Genomic DNA, 23,715 nt, shown 5'->3' on the forward strand with positions numbered 1-23,715 from the left:
GCATTATTTTTATTCAGAGTTCAACTCCCTATATTTCTAAGAACGATTTCCCTTGGTAAAAGTCTGCATCTCAGTCACATCGTTACCTTAACAGTCTATGCATGACCTGAAGACAAGAGGAATGGAAGAAAAGAGATGAAAGTGGGGACGGGAGCTAACACTAATGGTCACAAATGAGGGCCAGACTCTGGGCAAGGTACTGGTCCTCCAGATGAGAGCTCAGCCACAGAATGCAGTTTGTAAGCAGATTTTATATAGAACAGATCTCAAGAGCCCTTTTCTTCACAGGACAGGTGTAGGTATTTTATTGCATGTGTTTTTGTAATTTTATAGGCAAGTACAAGTCATACTGTCTTATGAAAGTTTTGCTTAGAGACTGAGAATTTCTGGTTTTCTAAGCAGAGGTTGCCACTCAGTCCTTCTAAGGATGTATGGTCTCCGGGATTCTTAGACCATCCCCACCTCTGAGACTTTTTTGAATTTTAACCCTTCCATCTACAAAGCACTCAGGTGCTCTTAAGTATCTTTCCACACAGTAAGTTTACTGACCTTAGCTTCATAACTTCCAAAATGTGCTTTTAGGAAAATAGATCAATAGGTTGCACCACATGCTTTTCATGTGGGAGGTGTGGGTTCAACCCCCACAAAAGTCTCCCAAGCACTGCTGGGAGTATCCCTTGGGCACCGCTGAGTGTGGCACATTCACACGTGCTCACGCACTCACGCGCGCGCACACACACACACACACACACACACACACACATACACACACACATACACATACCCCGCCCACAAAAGTGTTTTCACGCTGGGATATTATGAATCAGATTCGCTATCAGCAATTGGGCACATCAAATCACTTTGCTTCTTACACAAAGCTAGTGTTATTTTTAAAATCAACTTTTAGAAAGTCTATTACTCCCTTTTCAGAGGTGGGCAGAAGAATCATTTAGGAAACACTTTTCATAAGATGAACATCAAACCTAGTGGGGTGGCGGGAAGAAGAGTCAGACTGGAGGTGCTGTACGGACCATGGTGTCTCGGCACTTCAGCGGTGGTCCAGGGAAGTTCACTTTGTACATGGAAACCAATTGCATTGGTACTATTATAACCACGTTACCCCAATTGCAGTGATTTTATTTAGAGAATAACTAAACCAAGCAATCAAAATTCAGAATACAATACTAATATTATTTTTTTAGGTGAGGAACAGCAAAACTAAAAGTGTTAAATGTGCCTAATGCCTACATCGTGTGATCCCAGTCTGGGACTCTTTGCAAGTCCATGCTTCTTCCTCACTTCCTTTAACTCCCCCTCTAAACTTCACCACCACCAAAAGCATTTTTAATTCTTCATTAAAGTTTGGTTGGAGAGAGTCTAGCAGCTAGGGCACTTGCCCTCCATACAGTAGACCTCGGTTGGATCCCTAGCATTCCAGATGGTCCCCAATTACTGCCAGGAGTGATCCCTGAGCACAGAGACAGAAGTAACCCCTGAACATTTCTGGGTTTGGCCCCACTTCCCCCCAAAAGAAACCCAACTGCACAATGTTATACTTGATCTTCAAGCAGTCAGAAACTTTGTACGGTTCCCTAAAGTAGAGCTGAAAATAGTAGGAAGTAGGTAAAGGCAAAATACACATCTAATAAGAGTTGTTTTCCCCAATTTTGGGAGCTCCAATATTATTTCCGGGGCCAGAGAGATAGTACAGTGGGTAGGGGACTTGCCTTGCACACAGATGACCTGGGTTCCATTGCCGGCATCCTATACAGTTTCCCAAGCATCTAGATTTTCTCAACATTGCACATTGACATATACTCTGGCAAATCCATTAACATATCCTTAGACATCTGCCCAGATTCAACAATATGAGGCTAAGGGCTAATCAGCAAAAGATTTAGTGGGTAGGGGGAGAAAGGGTGCATTCAGATGAGGACCTGATTTCTGGAGGAATTTCTTCTTCGTCTATGATGGTAATAAGAATATTAGCACCCAAAAGAGGTAGAGAGAAATGTCCTCTCTCTTTTTATGGGCAGGACAGGATAAAGGTATGGGAGTATAATAAATCATAGTTGAGGGACTAGAGAGATGGTATAATGGAGAGGGTGCTTGCCTTTTTTTTTTACGCTTTTTTGAGTCACACTTGGCAATGCACAGGGTTTACTCCTGGCTCTGGCAGTGTTCAGGGAACCATATAGAATACTGGGATTCGAACGCAGATTGGCTGCATGCAAGGCAAACAACCTACCTGCTGTGCTATTGCTCCAGACCGAGGGTGCTTATCTTTCATGCAGTCAACCCAAGTTTCCTTCCCAGATTCCCATGTGGTCCCCCAGGCACCACCCAGAATAATTTCTGAGAGCAGCACTGTAGCACTGTCGTCCTTTGTTCATCGATTTACTTGAGCGGGCACCAGTAATGTCTCCATTGTGAGACTTGTTGCTATTGTTTTAGGCATACCAAATACGCCACAGGGAGCTTGCCAGGCTCTGCCATGTGGGTGGGATACTTTGGTAGCTTGTCAGGCTCTCCGAGAGGAATGGAGGAATCAGCCAGGTGCAAGGCAAACACCCTACCTGCTGTTCTTATCGCTGCAGCCTGGTGGCCATAATTACCAAAAAAAGATTTGTTGATTAATTTTTAATTTGCTTTTGGGAGCAACACGCATTAATGCTCAGAGATTACTCCTGGCTCTGCACTCAGGAATTACTTCTGCTGGTGTTCAGGGAACATGTGGGATTCCAGGGATCAAATCTGGGTTGGACACATGCAAAGTGAATGCTTTACCTTCTGTACTCTCTCTCTAGCCCGGCATTTATCTACTTTCATAAGGTGGTTCTAGATTACTTAAAAAGTATGCTATCAACAATTATGCAAACAAGTATAAGTAATAGACACATGTAAAATTTAATTAAAGTAAAAATTTAACCATTATAAAGATGTTTTCTCTTGGGCTAGAGATAGTAAAGCGGGTAAGGTGATTGCCTTGCATGTAACCAACCCGGATTCAATCCCCAGCATCTCAAATGGCCCCCCAAACACTATCATGAGTGATTTCTGAGTGCAAAACCAGAAGTAACCCCTAGGCATTGCTAGGTAGCCCCCCCAAAAAAACCTCAATTATTTTTCAAGTGTAGTTTATCTTTTCGATGAATTCTGAGCACCAAGTATAAACTTTATCATATATCTTTTTACATATTTGATTAGTACATATTATGATCAAGATCAGGCTAGTTTTATTAAACTTTTGTCAGACACATGATAATTGTGAGCCATAAGATAACTAACTAAAAAATGATTATTTTTGTAGTCCATTAAACTATTCAAATTTCTTGGGCTTATTCTTATGCTTCTCTAACTCAGGGTTGAATTATCTAATAACTCCATTATTATATCTGTAAAATTTATTAAATAGTTTCTCTGATAAACCTAAAGAAGAGCCAAATATATGTGATTTGTTTGAAATACCAGGAACTAATCCCGTTGCTCTCCCTGTGATACATTATGTAAAGTTTTCAAATGTTAATAGTGATTGATGGTACTATTTTTCAATTAGCTCATAACAGTGATAAGATAAACTCTAACATGGATTTAAGTATTAAATTGGGTTATTAAAAGAGTAAAACTATCAGCATAAAGAATAAATTATTAAAGTAGTTCAATGTTTAACTCTATATAAACCAATAAGCATTGAGAGCAGGTAGACATTAAAATAGGCATTTTTTTACTCAAAAAATGTAGATTTTAAAACAGAATTTGGAACTTGCGCAGTTTTAATCTTCAATTTTATCTATCTAAAACACTCCACCCTAATCATAGAGGAAGGTCACTTATCTCTAAGATGCATGTTATTTAAGTCATCTGTGCTTCAATCCTGTGTGCTGTGGCTGAATCACAGACCCAAGGTTAGTTAGTTTTTAATGATCTGAAATACCTTCAGATTCACAGAATACAGTTGGAAACAGATTATGTTGAATTCAAAATTCAATTCTAAATTCCTAGAATTCTAAGAGCAGAACCAGGAGCAACCCCGAAGCATGGCTGGGAATGGCCAAAAAATAAAACAGAAGTCATAGTTGATCTGTAAAGAGTCTAACTGAGCAACAAATATTTGTCTTGAATTCTGGGCACTTGATCCTTTGGGACCAGTAGAATAATCATATCATTATTGTTTCTGTGTTTGTTTGTTTGGGGGCATACTCAGGTGCTCAAAGTTTACTCCTGACTTTGTGTTCAGGGGTCAGGCCTGGTAAGGCTTGAGGGACCCTATAGGGTGCTGGGGATCAGACCCAGGTTGGCTGCATACAAGACAAATATTTATCTGCTCTTCTGTCACTCTGTCCCCCAGTGGAATAATAATAAAGACATGTACTGGATTTCATGCCCTATTTATTCTGAATAAATAGCGATGACCACTTTGTTTCTCCTTTTGTTGTTATCAATCATAGATATCAATTTAGGGTTTCCCTGTGCCTCCCCCCCACCAATACAGCACTTGTTTACTGATTACTCATTTACTTGCCTGAAATTTATGTCTGTAGATGCTCCCAAAATATTCCCCAGTTATCTTTCATGATCAAAAGCAAGCTCTTCCTTTTTGACAGATGAGGAATCCATAAATAATATAGAAGGGGAGTTCATGGAGACTTTACAGGCCCGAAAAAAGAACACTAGCACCGAACTGACCATAGAACCGGACAAGGCCTCATCAGAGAGAGACAGAATGTCCTTTTTCATAAATGAGCAGCTGGACTTCAATGATAACGATATGATGAATAAGCTAAATTACATAATGCCTTTTTTCCAGGAAGGTAACATAAAAGATGTTGAATCAACCTTGTTACCCTTCCTTAAGCTCCTTTTTAAAGATGTAAAAGACAAAGCAAATCCTGGGGTTCATTTGAAGAACAGCACAATTCCGATGTCTCTACAGCTTGAATCCAACAATTCAACATACAATAAGTTGAAAAGTCTCCATTTTCTGAAAAGCTTGATAAATGCAGCAACTCAAGCAAAAGTCCACAAAGCTAGGAAGAGAGAGAAAACTGCCACGCTGGTCCGTTCCATACTTTTCGGGCCCAAATTGAACCGTCAGATCTTTCCGAAGAAATTGAAAACTGTCTGGCCAAAGAGAAAACACTTAGGGAAGGTGGCAGAGAGGGAGAGGAAACCACTGCAGATGAGCAGCGTGCTCAAGGACCCCGGGGGCCTCCAGAAAAAAGAGCTTCCCTTGACGGGGAGGCCCAGGAAATTGGTGGAAAACTCCTTCAATGAGGAGTCAAACTCCATCCAGGAGCACAAGGCGGTGTTCTCCATGCCCCTGGAAGAATTCTCCATGAGCAGGCCATCTGCTGCCACTTCTAAAGTCCCACCCGAGAACCCCAAAGACCTAAGGGATACTTTCCGCGTTTTAGAAGACGCAGATGCCAGGGTTCGGAACATGAAGTTTCCCAGCCCCGTGCTACACAATAAAATAAATTATAATTTTCAGAAATCTTATTCTCACCTGGGAAGCAGAAGGGCTAAAGCCAGCGCGAATAGGGACACGAAAGAATCAGCACCCGAGAGGCCAGTGCGAGTCGCCAAGCGGCCTCCTTTCGCTGCGGTGAAGAGCCTCATCAAGTCCCCGCCAAGAGAGGAGTCTCTGTCTTGGAGAGATCAGGACAAACCTTTGCTCCAGTCCTTTCAACCTTCACACTCATATGCAGGAAAAAAGACTGCAGAAAGCACGCATGCTGCAAATGGGGCGAACACCAGAGGCATCACGCTGCAAGAGAAAACTGTCGGTAGCAAAGGCACCTCCCATGAGAAGGACGCCCCGATGGTGGACAACCTCACGCCGACTGTCAAGCAGTCCAGCGAGATGCAGTGGGAATATCACAACGTGGCCACGGACATCGTCTCTGTTACACAAAAACCAGACCCAGGAGACAAGCTGGAGATGGAATACATCCAGCAGCTGCGGTCCCTTATCCCCAACAACAACGTGAGGAAGTTCATTGCTCACTTGATGCGGACTCTCAAAATGGACTGCTCTAAGCCCCAGGTGCAGGTGGCGTGTGCCAAGATCCTCTCTGAAACCGGCCTCCTGATGAAGCTTCTCAGTGAGCAGGAGGAAGGAAAGGTTCCCAAGCCAGAATGGGATACGGACCAGTGGAAGACTGAGAACTACATTAGTGAGAATACCGAAGGCCAGAGTGAACAGAAACAGCCAGACGAAAGTGAGGTGAGGACAGACTTTTTTTTTTTTTCATAGAGTCTCACAAGTGAAATAAGTCAGAAGAAGGACAAACATAGAATGATTGCACTCATTTATGGGATGTAAAAAAAAATTAAAACTTAGTATGAGATTAACACCCAAGAACAGTTAGAAACAACAACCAGGATGAATGGTCCACAGTTGAAAGCCTGGCTCAAGGGCTGGGAGAGAGGGCAGCTGGGATAGAGAAGGGATCACGATAACAATGATAGTTGGAAGGGATCCTTCTGGATGGGAGACGTGTGCTGAAAGTGGGTAAAGGATCAAACATGATGACCTCTCAGTATCTGCATTGCAAACTATAATGTCCAACAGGGGGGTGTAGAGTGAGAGGAGAGAGGAGACAGCAAGAGAGAAGGGAGAGGGAAGAAATGGGAAAAGAGAGAGGCGGAAAGAAAAGGTGAAAGAGAGGGACAGAGAGGAGAGAGAGAGAGAGAGAGAGAGAGAGAGAGAGAGAGAGAGAGAGAGAGGTGGGTTGAGGGCGGGGGGAGGTGGCAGGAGGGATACGGGGATGATGTTGGGGGGTAATGTACACTGGTGGAGGGACAGGTGTTGGAGCACTGAATGGCTGACACTGGATAACAATCAGGAAAGCTCTGTAACTGTATCTCACAGAGACTAGGCTCAGGGGCTTCTGCGGCTCTCAGGCCATGCCATGAAAGAACACGAGCAGGAAGACCAGGGTCTCTTGGCTCTCCCTCTTTTACTTGCTCGCTCTCTTTTTTGTGGCCACACAATTTTGACTACAATAATGATGGTCCCTGTGCTCATTTATAGAAAGGTAGCACTGTTCCTAGGAGAGGTGTGAGAGGACCTAACACACCAGATAAATAAATTGTAGAAGGAAAGGCTACAGACAAGATGGTGTAACATATCTGGTGTGCTCTGTAAGAACATATTGGGGCCAAGGAGAAAGCTCAACACGAGTGCCCCTGAGCACTGAGCCAGCAGGAGCTCTGAGGACCCTGGGGATAGGCTGAAAACAAAAACAAAACAACCCTAAAACATACAAAACCAAAACCTATAGTCCACTCATATGAGAGAATGGGGTTTTAGACTGCATAATAATAGTTAGTCATTCTTTAGAATACGTTTAAGAATCCTTCCCATCTTTTTGTCTAATTGTTCTTGGGTGCTGGAGCAATAGGATAGTGGGTAAGGCTCTTGCCTTGCATGCCGCCAACCCAATTTTTTTTTTTTTTTTTTGCTTTTTGGACTGGAGCAATAGCACAGCAGGTAGGGTAGAGGGTTTGCCTTGCACGCAGCCGATTCCTCCATTCCTCTCAGAGAGCCCGGCAAGCTACTGAGAGTATCTTGCCCACACAACAAAGCCTGGCAAGCTACCCATGGTGTATTTGATATGCCAAAAACAGTAACAAGTCTCACAATGGAGACATTACTGGTGCCCACCCAAGCAAATCAATGAGTAACGGGATGACAGTGATACAGTGATACAGTGCTTTTTGAGTCACATCCGGCAATGCACAGGGGTTACTAATGGTTCATGCACTCAGAAATTACTCCTGGCGGTTCTCAGGGGACCATATGGGATGCTGGGAATCGAACCTGGGTCTGCCACGTGCAAGGCAAACGCCCCACCCACTGTGCTAACGCTCCAGCCCCCTCGCCAACCCAAATTCTATCCCCAGCATCCCTTTTGTTCCCCCAGGAGTGATTTCTGAGTGCAGAGCCAGGAGTAACCCCTGATCATCGCTGGGTGTGGACCCCCAAAAATAATGCATAAAAACAATTGTTCTTTTTCTTTCAGCTCACAAAAGAAGTTCCAGGATATGGCTATCATGATGGCTATCATGAGGCCAAAGCAATCGTGGTAATATTTGTGATTGTAGTCGTGATGATATTGATTATAATTATCGGTCTCATTGAGGTAAGAACAGTTTATTCAGACTTCCAAGATGTTTTTTTTTTTCTTTTTGGGTCACACCCAGCAATGCACAGGGGTTACTCCTGGGTCTGCACTCAGGAATTACTCCTGGCGGTTCTCAGGGGACCATATGGGATGCTGGGAATCGAACCTGGGTTGGCCGAGTTTAAGATAAATGCCCTACCCGCTGTGCTATCGCTCCAGCCCCAAGACTTCCAAGATTCAGTCTGTCTTTACAATCGATTCAAGGGCTACAAATGGAAAATAAACGCCCCTTTTCCTCCTACTGAGGCTTGATTTTCCTCTTCAGTCTTGAGGTGTGCTTGCTTCTCATATTGCAAAGATGATCCCAGGGCTTGTCGAAGGAACCTGACTCCCTGGAGGTCCCTGTGGAAGTGAAACCAAAATTACAAGCTCTTAGATAATTTTGAAAAGTTAAGATAAGAAAGCTGGAGCTGAAACAAAAAGCAGTCTTCCTGTGTGCAATCTGGGGACTACACCCTGCGATGTTCAGGGCCTGCCCCCAGCTCAGTGCGGAGGTGGGAGGGGGTGTCACTTCTGGTGGTGCTCAGGGGACCTTGCAGAGCTAGGGATCCAGCCTGGCCCTTCTGCATGCAAAGCATGCACTCTGACCATTCAGCGCTCTCTCTGCTCTCAACATAGACTTTTTTTCTTTTTAATTCAAAAGAGATGCTGGGGATCAAACCCGGGTCAGCCACATGCCAGGCAAACGCACTATCCCCTGTACTATTGTCCTGGCCCCATGTTTTTTATGTATAGTTCCCTCACCTCTGCATCACAAAAACATCCAAAACCTTGACCAATGCCCTTATGTCACGGCCTCAAAAGATTTGGGGGCTTGAGATAGTATAATGGATAGGGCATTTGCCTTACATGTGGCTGACGAGGGTTAGAACCCTGGCACTCGGTATGGTTTCCCAAACCTGCCAGGAGTAATGCCTGAGCGCAAAGCCAAGAGTAAGACCTGAATCGCCCCGGTTCCTCAAGCGCTATATTGGGTTTATTTAGACTGTAACAGAGATAGTTCGGGTGTTAAGGCACTTGCTTTGCATGCTGCAGCCAACCTCAAGTCAATCCCCAGCACCACGTATGGTCCCCAGGCACAACGAGGAGTTGCTCCTGAGCACTGCGCCAGGTACTTGAAACTGGAAATATTAAAGAATGCCTTCCAAGGCTCTCAAACTTTCGGCAATCATCAGAATGATCCAAAAAACTTGCTGAAACACAAACTATTGGGATCTAACTGAATCTCAATACTTTGTTCAATACATTAAGCTTGAGGTGAGCAGGGTATTTCGCACTTTTCAAAAGTCCCCAGGAGATGGTGATGTGCTAGCACAGGAATCACAGACTAAGAACCAATCTGAAGTTAACGATTCTCCCCCTCCTAAGCAGTGCTCGGGGCGGTGTTGGGGCACTCCCAGCAATGCTTCTCTAAGCATGTTCGGGACGGAGGATATAGAACTGTTGGTGGGTGCCGTGTCGATTGCACTGGGGCACCATGGATGGAGCGGCTGTTCTCTCTCTGCCTACTCCAAATGAACCCCTGGCAGTCACAAACTTTTAGAAGAAAAGCACAGGTACACGGTACCAGAGACTGAAGCCTCCAGGCCACAGGGGGCGGGGACTGGCTGGTCCTTCCTGACTCCCGCCCTTCGGGGTCCTGGCTCTCAGGCCCACAAACTGCCTCCGGGAGCCACTTAAGAACACTAATGGCCTTGGGGGCTGGAGTGATAGCACAGCGGGTAGGGCGTTTGCCTTGCACATGGCTGACCCAGGTTCAATTCCCAGCATCCCATATGGTCCCAGGAGCACCACCAGAAGTTATTTCTGAGTGCATGAGCCAGGAGTAACCCCTGTGCATCACCGGGTGTGACCCAAAAAGCAAAAAAAAAAAAAAAAAAAAAATGGCCTTGATCCAGAGACTCACAAATGAATCTTGGAATGGATTCGCTCACTGCAGAGGTGTCTCTGGACCCCAATCATTTCCAAATTTAGAATTCCAGGAGCACACAGCTGCTTTCGCAGCCATGCGACATGTCATGATATTCATAAAAAGCAATAGAAAATAAACTATCTAGCATCTGCCTGTGGCAGGTAGGCTTAAGTAGTGGTGGGAAAATTGAAATAAGGATGGTGGGAAGATGTAATGGTGGTGGGATTGGTGTTGAAATCCTGAATGTAATCAATTCATGTGAACAACCTTATGAAAGTACAATTAGAAAAAAAAACTGTTGGGGGCCTACAGTGCTAAGGATCACACCTGGTGGGGGTGCTCAGGGACCACATGTGGGGAAGACTCAACACAGGCACCTCTAACTGCTTAGCTATCTACCTGGCCCCAGTTAATGGTTTTTATTTATTTTATTTACTCTTTTGCTTTTTATATGGTTCCCTGAGCACCACCAGGAGTGATTCCTGAGTACAGAGCCAGGAGTAACCCCTGAACATCACCAGGTGTGACCCAAAAAGGAAAAAAAATCATTAAAGTCAGCACTCTGTGGGGCTGGAGTGATAGCACAGCGGGTAGGGCGTTTGCCTTGCACGCGGCCAACCCGGGTTCGAATCTCAGCATCTCATATGGTCCCCTGAGCACCGCCAGTAGTAATTCCTGAGTGCATGAGCCAGGAGTGACCCCTGTGCATCGCCAGGTGTGACCCAAAAAGAAAAAAAAAAACACACATAAAGTCAGCACTCCATAAGCATGTGGCCCAAACTATGTCACTGTCACTGTCATGTCACTGTCATCCCGTTGCTCATCGATTTGTTCGAGTGGGCACCAGTAATGTCTCTTGATTGTGAGACTTATTTGTTACTGTTTTTGGCAAATCCAATACGCCACGGGTAGCTTGCCAGGCTCTGCCATGCGGGCACGATACTCGGTAGCTTGCCGGGAGGAGGTGAGAGGGGCGGAGGAATCGAACACGGGTCGGCCGCGTGAAAGGCGAACGCCCTACCGCTGTGCTATTGCTCCAGCCCAAACTATAATAAGTAAATTAAAAAGCAAAGCATGAGTTTGCAAAGGAAGTGGGGTGGATAAAGGGACAGCCTCAGGTCTTGATTAGTGTAGGAATGTTGACACTGGAGGGGGCTTTGGAGTTAACATTGATATTGCCTTAAACTCTATTATTAATGGTTTTACAAATCACAATGTCTAAATTTTTTTTCACCAGTAATTTTTGAATTGGCTCTAATTACCTGAGAACTATGTTAAGTCATTATTTTTACTGTTTTAAAAGGTACATTGCTATGGTCTTTAAGGGAGAATTAAGGAAATTGAAGGCAGTTTTTTATTGACTATGAATGAGGGAAAAGTACAAAAATAAACATGTGTAGCACTATGACAAGCATACATATTTTCTTTCAGTGTCAGATGTATTTCTGTTTGATAAATACAAGGTCAGCAGATTTTTCAACTAAAAACTTGGATTTGCTTAGACTGTACACCAAAGAACAAAAGACTACCTTTATAGCATGAAAGGTATCATGTCTTCTCATCAGTGTAGCTGACTCTTTTAATGATCTTCTTCCTAGTTATAATTACTAATAGCTAAAACAAGGAGTATTAATCTCTTCTCCATTTGTTTTCAGGAAGCAGTTACTATACTTATGTCATTTCCCCTTTGCCTTGAAAAAACAGTTTAGTTCTGATTAGAATATAGTTTATTTTTCAGAACCAGAGTAATAGCACAGTGGGTAGGGCGTTTGCTTTGCACACAGCCGACCTGGGTTTGATTCCTCTGTCCCTTTTGGAGAGCCCAGCAAGCTACCAACAGTATCCTGCCTGTAGGGCAGAGCCTGGCAAGCTACCTGTGGTGTATTCAATATACCAAAAACAGTAACAACGAGTCTCACAAAGGAGACATTACTGGTGCCCACTCAAGCAAATCAATGAACAACGGGATGACGGTGCTACAGTGCAATTCAAAAGAATGTCAGTGGTTTGATGTACTCACCACTCACTGACATTCTTCTACTCCTTGATTACTTTCCTTGTTGACTGGAAGGATCAAAAATGTAGAGTCTCCACCCTCCTGGGACTGAAAGATAAAGTTGTTATCTTGCTGATCCAGTGCAGTAAGCTCTCTTTACTTTTTTTTTAAATTTATTTTATTGAATCACCATGTGGAAAGTTACAAAGTTCTCAGGCTTATGTCTCAGTTATACAATGCTCAAACACCCATCCTTTCACCAGTGCACATATTCCACAACACCCCCCCCCAAAAAAAACCCGGTATACCTCCCAACCCCCCACTCCCCAACTCCCCACCCCCCCTAGGTAAAGAGAAAAGGAAGTGAAATTTATCTCTTTGGGTTAAAGCGCCATCTCAGTAGATGAAGTTAAAACATTGCAGCTAAGACTGGGGAGATAGCTCCCTCCGAGGGCTAGTTTCATGCTTTGCGTGAGGAAGACCTGGGTTCGATCCTCGGCAGTACACGCCCTCACCCCTAGAGCCACAAGGGCCACCAAGAGCTACTCCTAAACAGCAAATAAAATTGTTCCTGCATATTGCTGGGTGGCTCCCAAACCAAACATACCCGCACTGCAGCCTGAGCCCGCGCTGGGCTACTCTGATCATGGCAGGCGAGCGGTAGTTACTCCAGGAGCTCGCCCACATCTGTCTTCTGTTCAAGTACGCACCACTGACTTTTCCCAGCAGGCTCATTAAAAAAGTGATTTGAGGGCCAAGGAGATGACTCAAAAGACTAAAACTTCAACTCACCTTGCAAGTGGGAAGCCCAGGTTCTAGCCATAGCGCTACCTGGTCCCTGAGCACCACCCCAGAAGTAGCCCTCCCGCAAGCACCAACTGCCAGGGAGAGCCTCAAAAAATAAACAACAGCAAACTGTGATTGAAGGGGTTCGGGATCTAGGTTAGTGGTATTGCACTTGTCTTGCGTGTGTGAGGCCCTGGGTTCGATCCCTGGCACCACCACAACAACCAACAAAGAATTAGAATAAATTAGAAGTGACGGTGCTGAGGAAGAGCTCTCTGAGCCTTTGATATGTGTAAGCTGCTCGTTTGTGACATCACCAGCAAGCAGCACTGATTTATGCCAACCACAGTACAAGGCGTTTCCTATATGTTGTCTGGTTTAATCCTCGCAGTCCTCTAAGGGCAGCATTAGCATCCCTCCATTCTTGCTGTTCTTGTCATGCTGGGTACCAAACCCCCGTCTCCTGCATGCAAGGCAGGCATTCTCCCACTGAGCTAACTCCCCAGCCCCATCATCCCACTTTCAAACATGAGGGTCACATGCAAAGCAGCCCGTGCTCCTTATTCCACTGTTCCATTTTATCTCCTTAAGGACAAAAACACGGAAATGTTTAAAGTATTGAAAGTTCAGTCGAAGTCGCTCTAACAGTTGACATATTGATTTACTTATTTATTGGGGGCCACAGCCATCTGTGCTCAGGGCTTATTCCTGGCTCTGTTCTCAGGGATCACTCCCAATGGGGGCTGAGGGAACCATCTGGGGTCCTGGGATTGAATCTGGGTCAGTCACGTTCAAGGCAAGTGCCCCACCCACAGTGTGATATCTATAGCCCCAGGAATCAACATATCTCATAGAACCTTTATTGGTTTTGGTTTGTTTGGGGAGGAATCATTGCAAATGCAGCCAAGTTTTGTCTCCCGTAAGACTCGACTCTGCGAGCTGCATTGATGAGGACTCCTCACGGGGGATAATAGCGGCGATGGGAAAGGCATCAGACTGGTTCTTGGCATTGTTTAGAACACAGTCACTGTTAAAAGGATGTTTCTGTGTTTGGGGCTTGGCAGATACTTTTAGTTTCCTACTTCATAGTTTTTTATCCGGATTAATGTGCTGAATTTCTCTAAAACAGTCACTAAGCTGTATTCCTAACTGTGCCCCTTAAGTCATGCCCAGGGACCATTGAACAGGAGAGAACTCCTGTTCTTAAAAAGTGATGTCAGTGGGTAGGTACAGCAAAAAGCAATGGAATTAATAAGGCTGTATAGAGATTGGTCACCACGATAATCATGATTTTTTTTTCAAAACAGATATATGGTCAGAGACGAAGATCTAAAAATGGAAGATCCAGGTAAATATTAGTCTGACAACCTTTCATTTATACTGGAGGGTCCTCCCCCCGGTGCTTGGGGACCCTGGAGCCCTTCCGTGTGCTACTTGGCCCTGTGACCTGGGCCTGAGTTCAGTGTTAGTGTCTTAGGGCCTTAATGGCCAGGCTGCTCAGTCCCCCATGTGGGGTGGCTCTGCTCTCAGGGATCACAGCCCACCTGTGCTCAGGGAGGCCATACGGTGCCATCGGCCAAAGTTGGAGCCTTATGCCCAAAAGACCCTTTTAACTATCTTTCCAGTAGCTCAGGGCTACGCCAGCCTCAGTGCTCGGCATGGTGTCAGGAATTGAACCCAGGGCCTCACACATGCAAGCCAAGTACTTTACTATTGAGGCACATCCCACAACCTCTGTCTCTAGCGCTTATAAAAAGGAACCGAGGGAAAATGGAAACTACCTTGCCCTTGGGGGTGCACTGCTGGTGAGTGGGAAAGAGCATGGTCCCTGTCCCTTGGGACCTCTCCATTGATGACCGGAGTCCTTGAACTGGGAGCTGCGTTTCTTATCTCCACTCAGCGCCCACTTGCTCTGTACACACGCACTGCCTGTAAAGCTCGAGACTGTTCACACAGTCTCCTCTGTTCACACTCAAAACCCATCGCCGTGCCTCAGTGTGGTTCCTGCCTTTGATGCTGATACCTGTGGCTTCTTTGCTCACTGGCGATTGTCTGCAGGATGAAAGCTAGTGTGCTAAAGAACTTGGCTAACTGCACACAGGCATTTACTCTAGTTCAGCATCTGGGATAAAGCAGCTAGGACGATAGAAGCACCTCCCCCAACCCAACTTCCGGTAAAGGGTGCCTGAGAGACTAAATCCAGAGGCAACCAGTGGAAAGGCTTCTGGACTGACTCTAGTGCTTTCTCTCAGTGTGGTGGGCAGTTTTTTCTTTGCACACAGCATTTGCTGGGGCCGCGGTGGTGAGCAGAACTAAATATCCTGCCTGTTTTCCAAGCCAGGCTACATATCAAGGTCTCTCAAGAGACAATGGGGTCCCTTTGGATGGACCCAACAAATGTCTAAAAACCGCCACAGGTATGCATGGAATCTTTCTCAAGGTGTCAGGTTATAGTGGTTGGACTCATCATGGCTCCAGACCGAGGTACCCATGTAATTGTCCCAACAAGACCAGAGACCTCCATCCTAGGAAGCATGGGAAATGGGTGAATGACAAATGATGTGTGTCCGTGTTTTTCTCCAAGGACCTCTGGAAGTTCTCATAAGAGAAGTTCAGAACGAAAGAGTCAGGTAAGCACAGGGAGGAGGGGGCACTGAGGCAGGACAGGAGTGGACTGGGATGCAGGATCAGGAGCTCCCCTTGCCTTTTCCAGGATGGCTTTTTCTGGCGAAGGCGGCCCCTGCGGGTGAAAGACACCAATCGTTCGCTCAGTGCCACACATAAAAAAAGCATGTCACAGATACGTGACAAGGATTCCGAGATCTTCCGCCGTAATACAGGGTAAACGATGGGGACAGTTCCAATACCTGCCTGAAGTCAGGAAGCGATGCAGAGGGGGCAGGTCCCTTGTGAGAGCTGACTGTATTCTTCTTGTTCCAGGGAGCTCAAGGAGGTCGTAGTAGCAAAAACAGAATTGACTCCTGAGGAGAAAGCAGCCAAGACCAAGGCAGCCAAGAAGACCCAGGGAGCACAGGCACCTCAGCGCCCCCTACTTGGCACCCCGACACCACAGACTCCCCAGTCAAGTCTGTCCATCAAGGCTCCACAGGCCCCCCATGCACTCGAGTCCTTCAGATCCCAGGAGATCTCGTCAACACAGGAGATCTCAACTCAGATTGAGGAAGTACAGGACTCCTCAAAGGGAGCCACCGTGTCTGAATGAACGGCTCCCGCCTCAGACCACCTGGAAATTTGTCTTTCATAGTGAAACATTCCATGCTCTTATAATAAAATCACGATGAGCCACATCCAAGTACTATACTAATAAGTTCTTTACATGCTTAGAATGTGAAGGCTCATAACAACCCTATGACTTTATTACAAAACAGAGGCTTGGTTAGGGTACATAATGTCCCAAATTTCTTACTACTTACAATGCCTAGATCTAAATCTTTGAAATGACTGTCTATACTCATGATCAGTATGCATCCTTTCTATTGTCCTTTGCTAGATCTCCAGTCAAGTCTCCTAAAACATTTTTTAAATCATCTTGTTTTTAATCATTTTTTAAAAAATCATCTTACCTCTGCCTGCTTCCCCCAATCTCATCGACCCATGAGTCACACCCATAAGCCACCTCCTGTAGGCACCAGATAATCATCTCATAGGCCACTGTTCAGAATTCACACTGCTGCTCCCGGAAGGGAGAATAAAATGAGGCCCCCATAGCCATGCCACCAGACTCCACACCAGGCTGTTTACATTCAGGGGCGCACAAAAGGGGGACAGGTGAGAGCCCTCCCCACCCCAAGGAACTCAGCCCCAGCAGCCGACCTCCACTACCCAACCGCCGCCATGCTCTGAGCCACTTTTCACATGCTTGGGCCGAGCCTTACACATGAGTGGACATATTCCTGGATCACGCAGCAACTTGATGGCCGCATGACACATCATCATAGAGGGAAATTTATGTAAATGCCTCTTGGAGAGCCCAGCAAGCTACCTATAGTATCCTGCCCACATGGCAGAGCCTGGTAAGCTCCCTGTGGTGTATTCAATATGCCAAAAACAGTAACAATAACAGGTCTCATTCCCCTGACCCCAAAAGAGCCTCCAATCATTGGGAAAGACGAGTAAGGAGAGGCTGCTAAAATCTCAGGGCTGGGACGAGTGGAGACGTTACTGGCGCCTGCCCAAGTAAATCAATGAACAACAGGATGACAGTGATACAGTGATACAGTGAAGAACTTCTCAGCAGTTCCTATAAAATACTTATTTTATCATTTAAAAATGAATATATGAGTAAGTTCAGCAATGGGCTTGGGAATTAAAGCTAAAAAAAGAGGTCAACATTCGTGTAACCAATAAAGGCCATTGGCAGGATGCAGGACTGGAGCTGGAATCCCTCCCCGAGGCACAGATGAGGTCCAAGAAGAATGGGTGGGATGGGAGGATGGGAGCCTCTCCTCATGCCCCAGAATAATTGTTCCTAAAGAGCTGTTAAAGCCACCATCCTCCAGCAGGGATGAGTATTAAAGCAAATCATGAGTATTAAATAATGAGTATTAAAGCCAATCCTGTTGTTCTCTCCAAGGGCTCCCCAAGTGCCACAGCAGTTAATGACAGCAGACTCAACTCCTACCCCTCCTTATGGTCACTCTCTTGGACTCTTGAAATGACCAGAAATTTTGCAGCAGTGTCTATACCGCTGTTGATGCTAAGGCCTGTGTTTTCCCAAGCTCTCAAACTTATCCACAAGTGCATGCCCTATCTTGGTATTGAAGGTTCTTCTCCCTCAAGACCTAGCAGAAAATTCGCTTGGGGTTTTTTGTCTTGTTTTACTTTTTAAAAATAAACAAAACAAGGCCCTGCCTTCCGCCCAAAGGGGACCCTGAGCAGCCACCCACAATCGGCTCCTCCGCTCCTGAACAGCCATGATCCCAGAGGCACACAAACCAATATCAGAACGCAGCGGCTGCTGGCAGAAATCCCTCTGGACTTAATTACTAAAATACCAGAAATCTGAAAAAGACATCATATGCTCTTCATTATCAGCAATAGAAAACAAATGATTTAATGATGCCTTTTCGGCAGGTCTGATTGTTGGGGGAATATTTCAAATTATAGTGGGTTTTCTGTTGAACATTGAATGTAAACAAAGCAAAGAGAGTAAAGTGAAAATCATCTGCCACACAGGCAGGGTGGGGGTGGGGGTAAACTGGGATTCTTGGTGGTGGAATATGCACTGGTGAAGGGATGGGTGTTTGATAATTGTATGATTGAGACTTGTAACTGTTCTCACGGTAATTTAATAACACTTTTTTTTTTTAAAAAAAAAGGGTTAAAAAGAAACCACCCAAAAACGTAGTTTTCAAGGCTGGATAATTAGCCCTTGCCTTCCAGGTGACCAACCGGTGTGGAGTGTACCCCCAGCACCACCTCTGGTCCCCCAAGCCCAATTAGGAGTCGCCACTGAATACAGAGCAATGAGTAGCCCCTGACGACCACCAGATTGGGCACCAAGCCCCACGTCACCAAAAACTAAACAAACCAAAACCCCTCAGTCTTCAGTGAGTAGGATGCTGGAAGACACAGAGTAAAGAAGAATGTGTGAGCAGTAGTTGACTAAGATGACCTTTCTCCACCTCGATTTCAGAAAACATTGGTGGAGGGACAGGAGTAATAGTACAGTGAGTAGGGCACTTGTTTTTCACACAAGTGACCTGGGTTTGATCCCTGAACCTTGCCAGTAATGATCCCTGAGCACAGAGCCACGAGTAAGACCTGGATAGGTGTGGCCCCAAAATACTGGAAAAAAATTTAAGAAAAGAGGGGCCAGAGAGATAGTACAGTGGGGAGGGCGGCTGCCTTGCATGCAGCTGACCTGGTTTGATCTCTGGCATCCCATATGGTCCCCAAACATGGCCAGGAGTGACTCCTGAGTGCAGAGCCAGGAGAAACTCCTGAGCATCTCCAGGTGTGGCCCAAAAACCAAACATTTGTGCAGCCAGGTACTGCCCGAGGTTCTTCTGGACCCACCAGGCTTATCCAGCCGCATGCACCCCATCTTCCTTCCCTGCCTGAGACAGATCTGTGGTAGCAAGAACTGCAGCAGCAGTGGAAGTAGCACAGACCTCCTCCTCCTCAACAAAGATACTCATAACCTTTTTATACTCGAAAATGTCTTTAGGGGCTGGAGCAATAGCACAGCATGTAGGGCGTTTGCCTTGCATGGGGCTAACCCTGGTTTGTTCTTCGGGTCAGTGTGATCAAATTTGGCTAAATACTAACTTTTCTCACTAATGTATTTAACTTTACCTGGCTCACTAGTGCACAAGGTGACGTATCATAGACGATTTATTTTTTCTTTTTGGGTCACACCCAGCGATGCACAGGGGTTACTCCTGGCTCTGCACTCAAGAGTTACTTCTGACGGTGCTCAGGGGACCACGTGGAATGCTGGAGGTCAAGCCCAGGTTGGCCATATGCAAGGCAAAGGCCCTTCCTGCTGTACTATCACTCAAGCCCCTGCTCTGCATTTTAAATGAAACTGCATTTTTAGGCAGGGATTCCCAACAGTCCCAACAGTCTCAGAAGACTCTGTAGATTCCTTTTCCAAACATCTAATGCCTGCCACTAAGATGTCATTTGAAATGGATATAACTGTCATGACCAGAGAGCGCCCAAGAGGAAGGTTGTCAGAACAGCATAGCCTTGATCAGGGAACTGCATGGAGTTGAAGATGAGTTTAAGAAAAATGAAATTCAGTGTTCAGCTCTTTTAGAATTAATTTATCTGGCAGGTTTTCTGATTTTTACCAGAAATTCCCCACACCTACACCCAATGCAAAAAAAGAGAGATTCACCAGCAGAGGTCCATAGCTTCCCCACAGCCCTGGACCCTTCTCAACTTCTCATTGGCCCTGAGAACCAGGTCACAAGCCAGCTGCTCTATTGAGTAGCTGCCTTTCCCAGCAGACTGTGTATCCCAAGGGGAGCCATTGAGAGCCAGCTGCATCCTCTAAAGTGCCACACAGTCTATTGCCGAGGGAGTACATGCATGGGGTACGTGCGGGAAAGTGGGTTTTAGGGGCTCAGCTCTTTCTCCCAGTCCCTAAAAGGGGCAATTCAATGTCAAGATTTTATCCAGCTGATAAAAGTGGGGGAACAGAAAGGATGTGCTGTTGCCAGTGAGGTTATCACAGATGTAGATCCGAGAGCTGCTGGGTCCTTGCAACAGATGAGTAGCCACACATGGTTGCCACAGAAGGCGACTCACCTTGAGATTTCTGGGAGACATGCAAGGGGAATATCTCCAGCGGGATACACGAGACACGGTGCGTGTGGCTGCTTTCAGAGAAGGGAACTGGGAAGCTTCTGTGCCATGTTCTTTTTTGTTGACTGTGGGGGGAAGGGGCACCCCTGGAGGCTACTTACTTCCAGCTCTACTTACTCCCAGCTCTGTGCTCAGGAGTCACTCCAATCAACTGAGCTCATGCTCCAGCCCAGAAGGCAAGAAGAGAAGGAAGCCGGGAAGTGACACCTCAACTCAGGAAGCAGCCAGAGGAAGCTGTGGGATGTCCACTGCGTGACAGGAGGTCACCTCAGAATCTACTGCACAGCAGTCAGGAGAGAGAACGCAGAGGGGCAGGCCCACTGACATCTCCCCCAGAACACTGGAGAATGGGAGACCTGCTGAGGGCAATGAGTGGAGGTGGAGGAGAGAAGCTGAAACCACGGGGGGTGCACACTGTGAGGTTCAGGGGGAACCACGGTTGCAGAGCCAGACCCCTCTCAGCTATGTTGTTGTTTTGTTGGTTTATGGGGGCACAACCAGTGCTGCTCAAGGGATACTCTCAGCTCTGCTGTGGGGTCTTTCCTGCTGGTGCTTAGGGGATCCGTAAAGTGCCGGGGATTGGAGCTAGGCCTCCTATGTGCAAAGCATGTGCCCAACCCTTTGGGCCATCTCCACCCCTCCCCCCAGCCCTGGGTTCTACTTTTTCAGGAAAGTCCAGTAAATGGTGTGAGGGAGAGCAATTCTCTCGGCCTTCTCTTGCTTCAAAGCCCAGCTGCCGCGCCACCAAGCTGTTGCCCCTTCAATTACAGCCAAAAGGGACCAGCTGGAAATCCTGTTTCTCCTCTGTATTAGCTGTGTAGCCTTGGACCTCCACGTTACTTACCCTCTCCCAAACCTGTATCTTTCCTCCTTTTCCTTGACTCTCATTCTCCTGTTCGAGGAATTGAATGCAAGCCCTCTTACTAGTATGCAGGCACTCACCCCTGAACCATCCCTGGGTCGCCAATTTTTAATTTTTTTTTTTTGGTGGTGCCCTTGATGGAACATGGTCTCACACAAGCAATTCGAGAACTCTACCACTGGAGTGATAGCACAGCAGGTAGGGTATTTGCCTTGCATGCCGTCGACCCGGGTTTGATTCCTCCGTCTTGCCTCTTGGAGAGCCTGGCAAGCTACCAAGAGTATCCTACCCGCACGGCAGAGCCTGGCAATCTACCCATGGCGTATTCGATATGCCAAAAACAATAACAAGTCTCACAATGGAGACGTTACTGGTGCCCGCTCGAGCAAAATGATGAACAACGGGAGAACAGTGCTACGGTGCTACCACTGAACCATCCTCTACATCCTGGCCTCACATCACCCTTGCCCGAAACTGTATTCTTTGTTTATTTTTGTTTTGAGCCATACCCAGTTGTGCTCAGGACTGACTTCTGGCTCTGTGCTCAGGGATCACTTCTGGTGGGGCTAAGGGGACAATATGGATTCAAACCAGGTTGGCTGCTTGCAAGGCAAGTGCCTTAATCCTTAACTATCTCTCAGTCCACCTCCACCATTTTCTTCATACCACAGTCTAACAATGGTGCCCATATTCTGGATAAGGAAGTTACACAAGACAAATCCCAGTTCCTACCTGCCACTCAGTGGGGGCTTAGATTTCCTACAGGTATTAAATCTCGATGAAGTGATCATCGACGTAAAGAGAGGGGTTCGGCAGGGTGATACCATTTCACCGAAACTCTTCAGTGCCACCCTCGAGAACATCATGCGACAACTGGAATGGGAAGGATTGGGAGTGAAGATAGATGGTCGGCAACTACACCACCTCCATTTCGCTGTTGACATCGTTCTCATAACACCAAACATTAGCCAAGCGGCACAAATGCTGGCTGACTTCGACTTCGAGTGTGGAAAGGTCGGACTGCAGCTGAATCTCAGCAAAATGATGTACGAACTAGTCCCTGATGTCCCATTTGCTCTCAATGGAACGAACATCTCCGAATGCAGCAGCTGTGTGTACCTGGGTCGAGAACTCAACATGAGGAACAACTTGGCGCCAGAACTGTGCAGGAGGAAGAGAGCAGCGTGGAATGCCTTCAAGAGCTTCAAAGAAGGGGTGGGGGGCAGGAAAAAAAAAAAGAGCGTCGAAGAAGTGGTTAAGAGGACGAAGAACCTCCGGCTCCAGGTACATCTTTTCGACTCCACTATTCTTTCTGCACTAACATACGCCTCAGAGACCTGGGCCCTACACAAACAGGATGAGAACACTATTCAGGTATCCCAAAGAGGAATCCAAAGAGGGGTATCATGTTTCACTCAAGTGAGAAAAGGAATCTGGAGTTCCAACCTCCATGGACAATCAAGAATCAGGAATGCCTTGTTAGAAAAGATGAAGTCATGACATTTGCATATAAGTGGGTCAACATGGAAAGTATCACATTGAGTGAAATGAGTCAGAAAGAAAGAGGCAGACATAGAAAAATCGCACTCATCTGTGGAATATAAAGTAGCAGAATGGAAGACTAACACCCAAGAGTAGTAGAGATAAGAACCAGGAGGTCTGCCAACAGCTTGGAAACTGGCCTCACATGCTGGGGGAAAGAGCAGCTGTGATAGAGAAGGGAACGAACACCTACTAGAGAATGTTGGGAGGACCCACTCAGGTTGAAAGCTGCATGCCGAAAGTAGACTATAGACTGAACATGATGGCCACTCAATACCCGTATTGCAAACTACAACATCCAATAGGAGAGAGAACAAAGGGAATGCCCTGCTGCAGAGGCAGGGTGGGGTGGTGGAGGTTGGGGTGTGGGTGGTGGGAGGGATACTGGGAACATTGGTGGAGGAGAATGGGCACTGGTGGAGGGATGTAAACAAAATGCAAACATGAAAGTTCATAAGTTTGTAACTGTACCTCACGGTGATTCACTAATAAAAATTTAAAAAAAACAGCAAGGAAAAAACAAAATGGCCAAAGGCATCAAAACTGCAAAAAAAAAAAAAAAAAAAAAAAGAATCAGGGACGCTGTCTTGCTTGCCAAGGCATCAAAAATCAGATGGGCCGGACCGGCAATGCGATTAAGAGATGACCGCTGGACTAGAGCTGTTATCGAGTGGATTCCACAGGACGTCAAAATACCGAGTGGCCGCCCACCCAGGAGATGGTCAGACTTCTTCCTCAAAACCCTGAAGGAATGATTTGAGGCTCTTCCTGTTCTTGCATCGAGCAGATATCATTGGGCTACACTAGCACGAGACAGGGACAAATGGAGACGTTACTGGCGCCCGCTCGAGCTAATCGAGGATTAACAGGATGACAACTGACATAAGTGATTATATCTCGGGTCTGGAGTGATAGTACATCCGATAGGGCATTTGCCTTGCACACAGCTGACCTACATTTTATCTCTGGCATCCCATATGGTCCCCTGAGCACCATCAGGAGTAATTCCTGATGTAGAGCCAGGAGTAATCCCAGAGCATCACCAGATGTGACCTAAATAGAAAAAAAAAATTTAAAAACTCTCTCACCCTTA

The 23,715-nt window shown here is 46.2% G+C and overlaps 1 protein-coding gene and 1 pseudogene across 3 annotated transcripts in view; both read left to right on the forward strand.

Annotated features, from left to right (window-relative positions):
• LOC129406471 (leucine-rich repeat-containing protein 37A2-like) overlaps nt 1–16,191 on the forward strand; it is a 47,145-nt gene extending 30,954 nt beyond the window's left edge. For 2 of the 3 annotated variants that reach the window (XM_055144339.1, XM_055144340.1), the window contains 6 exons: nt 4,605–6,226; nt 8,028–8,147; nt 14,191–14,231; nt 15,468–15,513; nt 15,597–15,724; nt 15,824–16,191. In XM_055144339.1, the coding sequence (XP_055000314.1) occupies nt 4,605–6,226; nt 8,028–8,147; nt 14,191–14,231; nt 15,468–15,513; nt 15,597–15,724; nt 15,824–16,106 (2,240 nt within the window). In that variant the 3' untranslated portion in view covers nt 16,107–16,191. The remainder of the gene's footprint in view (nt 1–4,604; nt 6,227–8,027; nt 8,148–14,190; nt 14,232–15,467; nt 15,514–15,596; nt 15,725–15,823) is intronic. The other variant, XM_055144341.1, reaches the window with a different exon arrangement.
• A 3,457-nt stretch (nt 16,192–19,648) lies between these two features.
• On the forward strand, nt 19,649–19,714 carry LOC129406642 (U7 small nuclear RNA; annotated as a pseudogene).
• Nucleotides 19,715–23,715: the final 4,001 nt, after the last annotated feature.

Source organism: Sorex araneus, chromosome 7 (assembly GCF_027595985.1).
Source record: "Sorex araneus isolate mSorAra2 chromosome 7, mSorAra2.pri, whole genome shotgun sequence".
In the NCBI taxonomy this organism is placed as follows: Eukaryota; Metazoa; Chordata; class Mammalia; order Eulipotyphla; family Soricidae; genus Sorex; species Sorex araneus.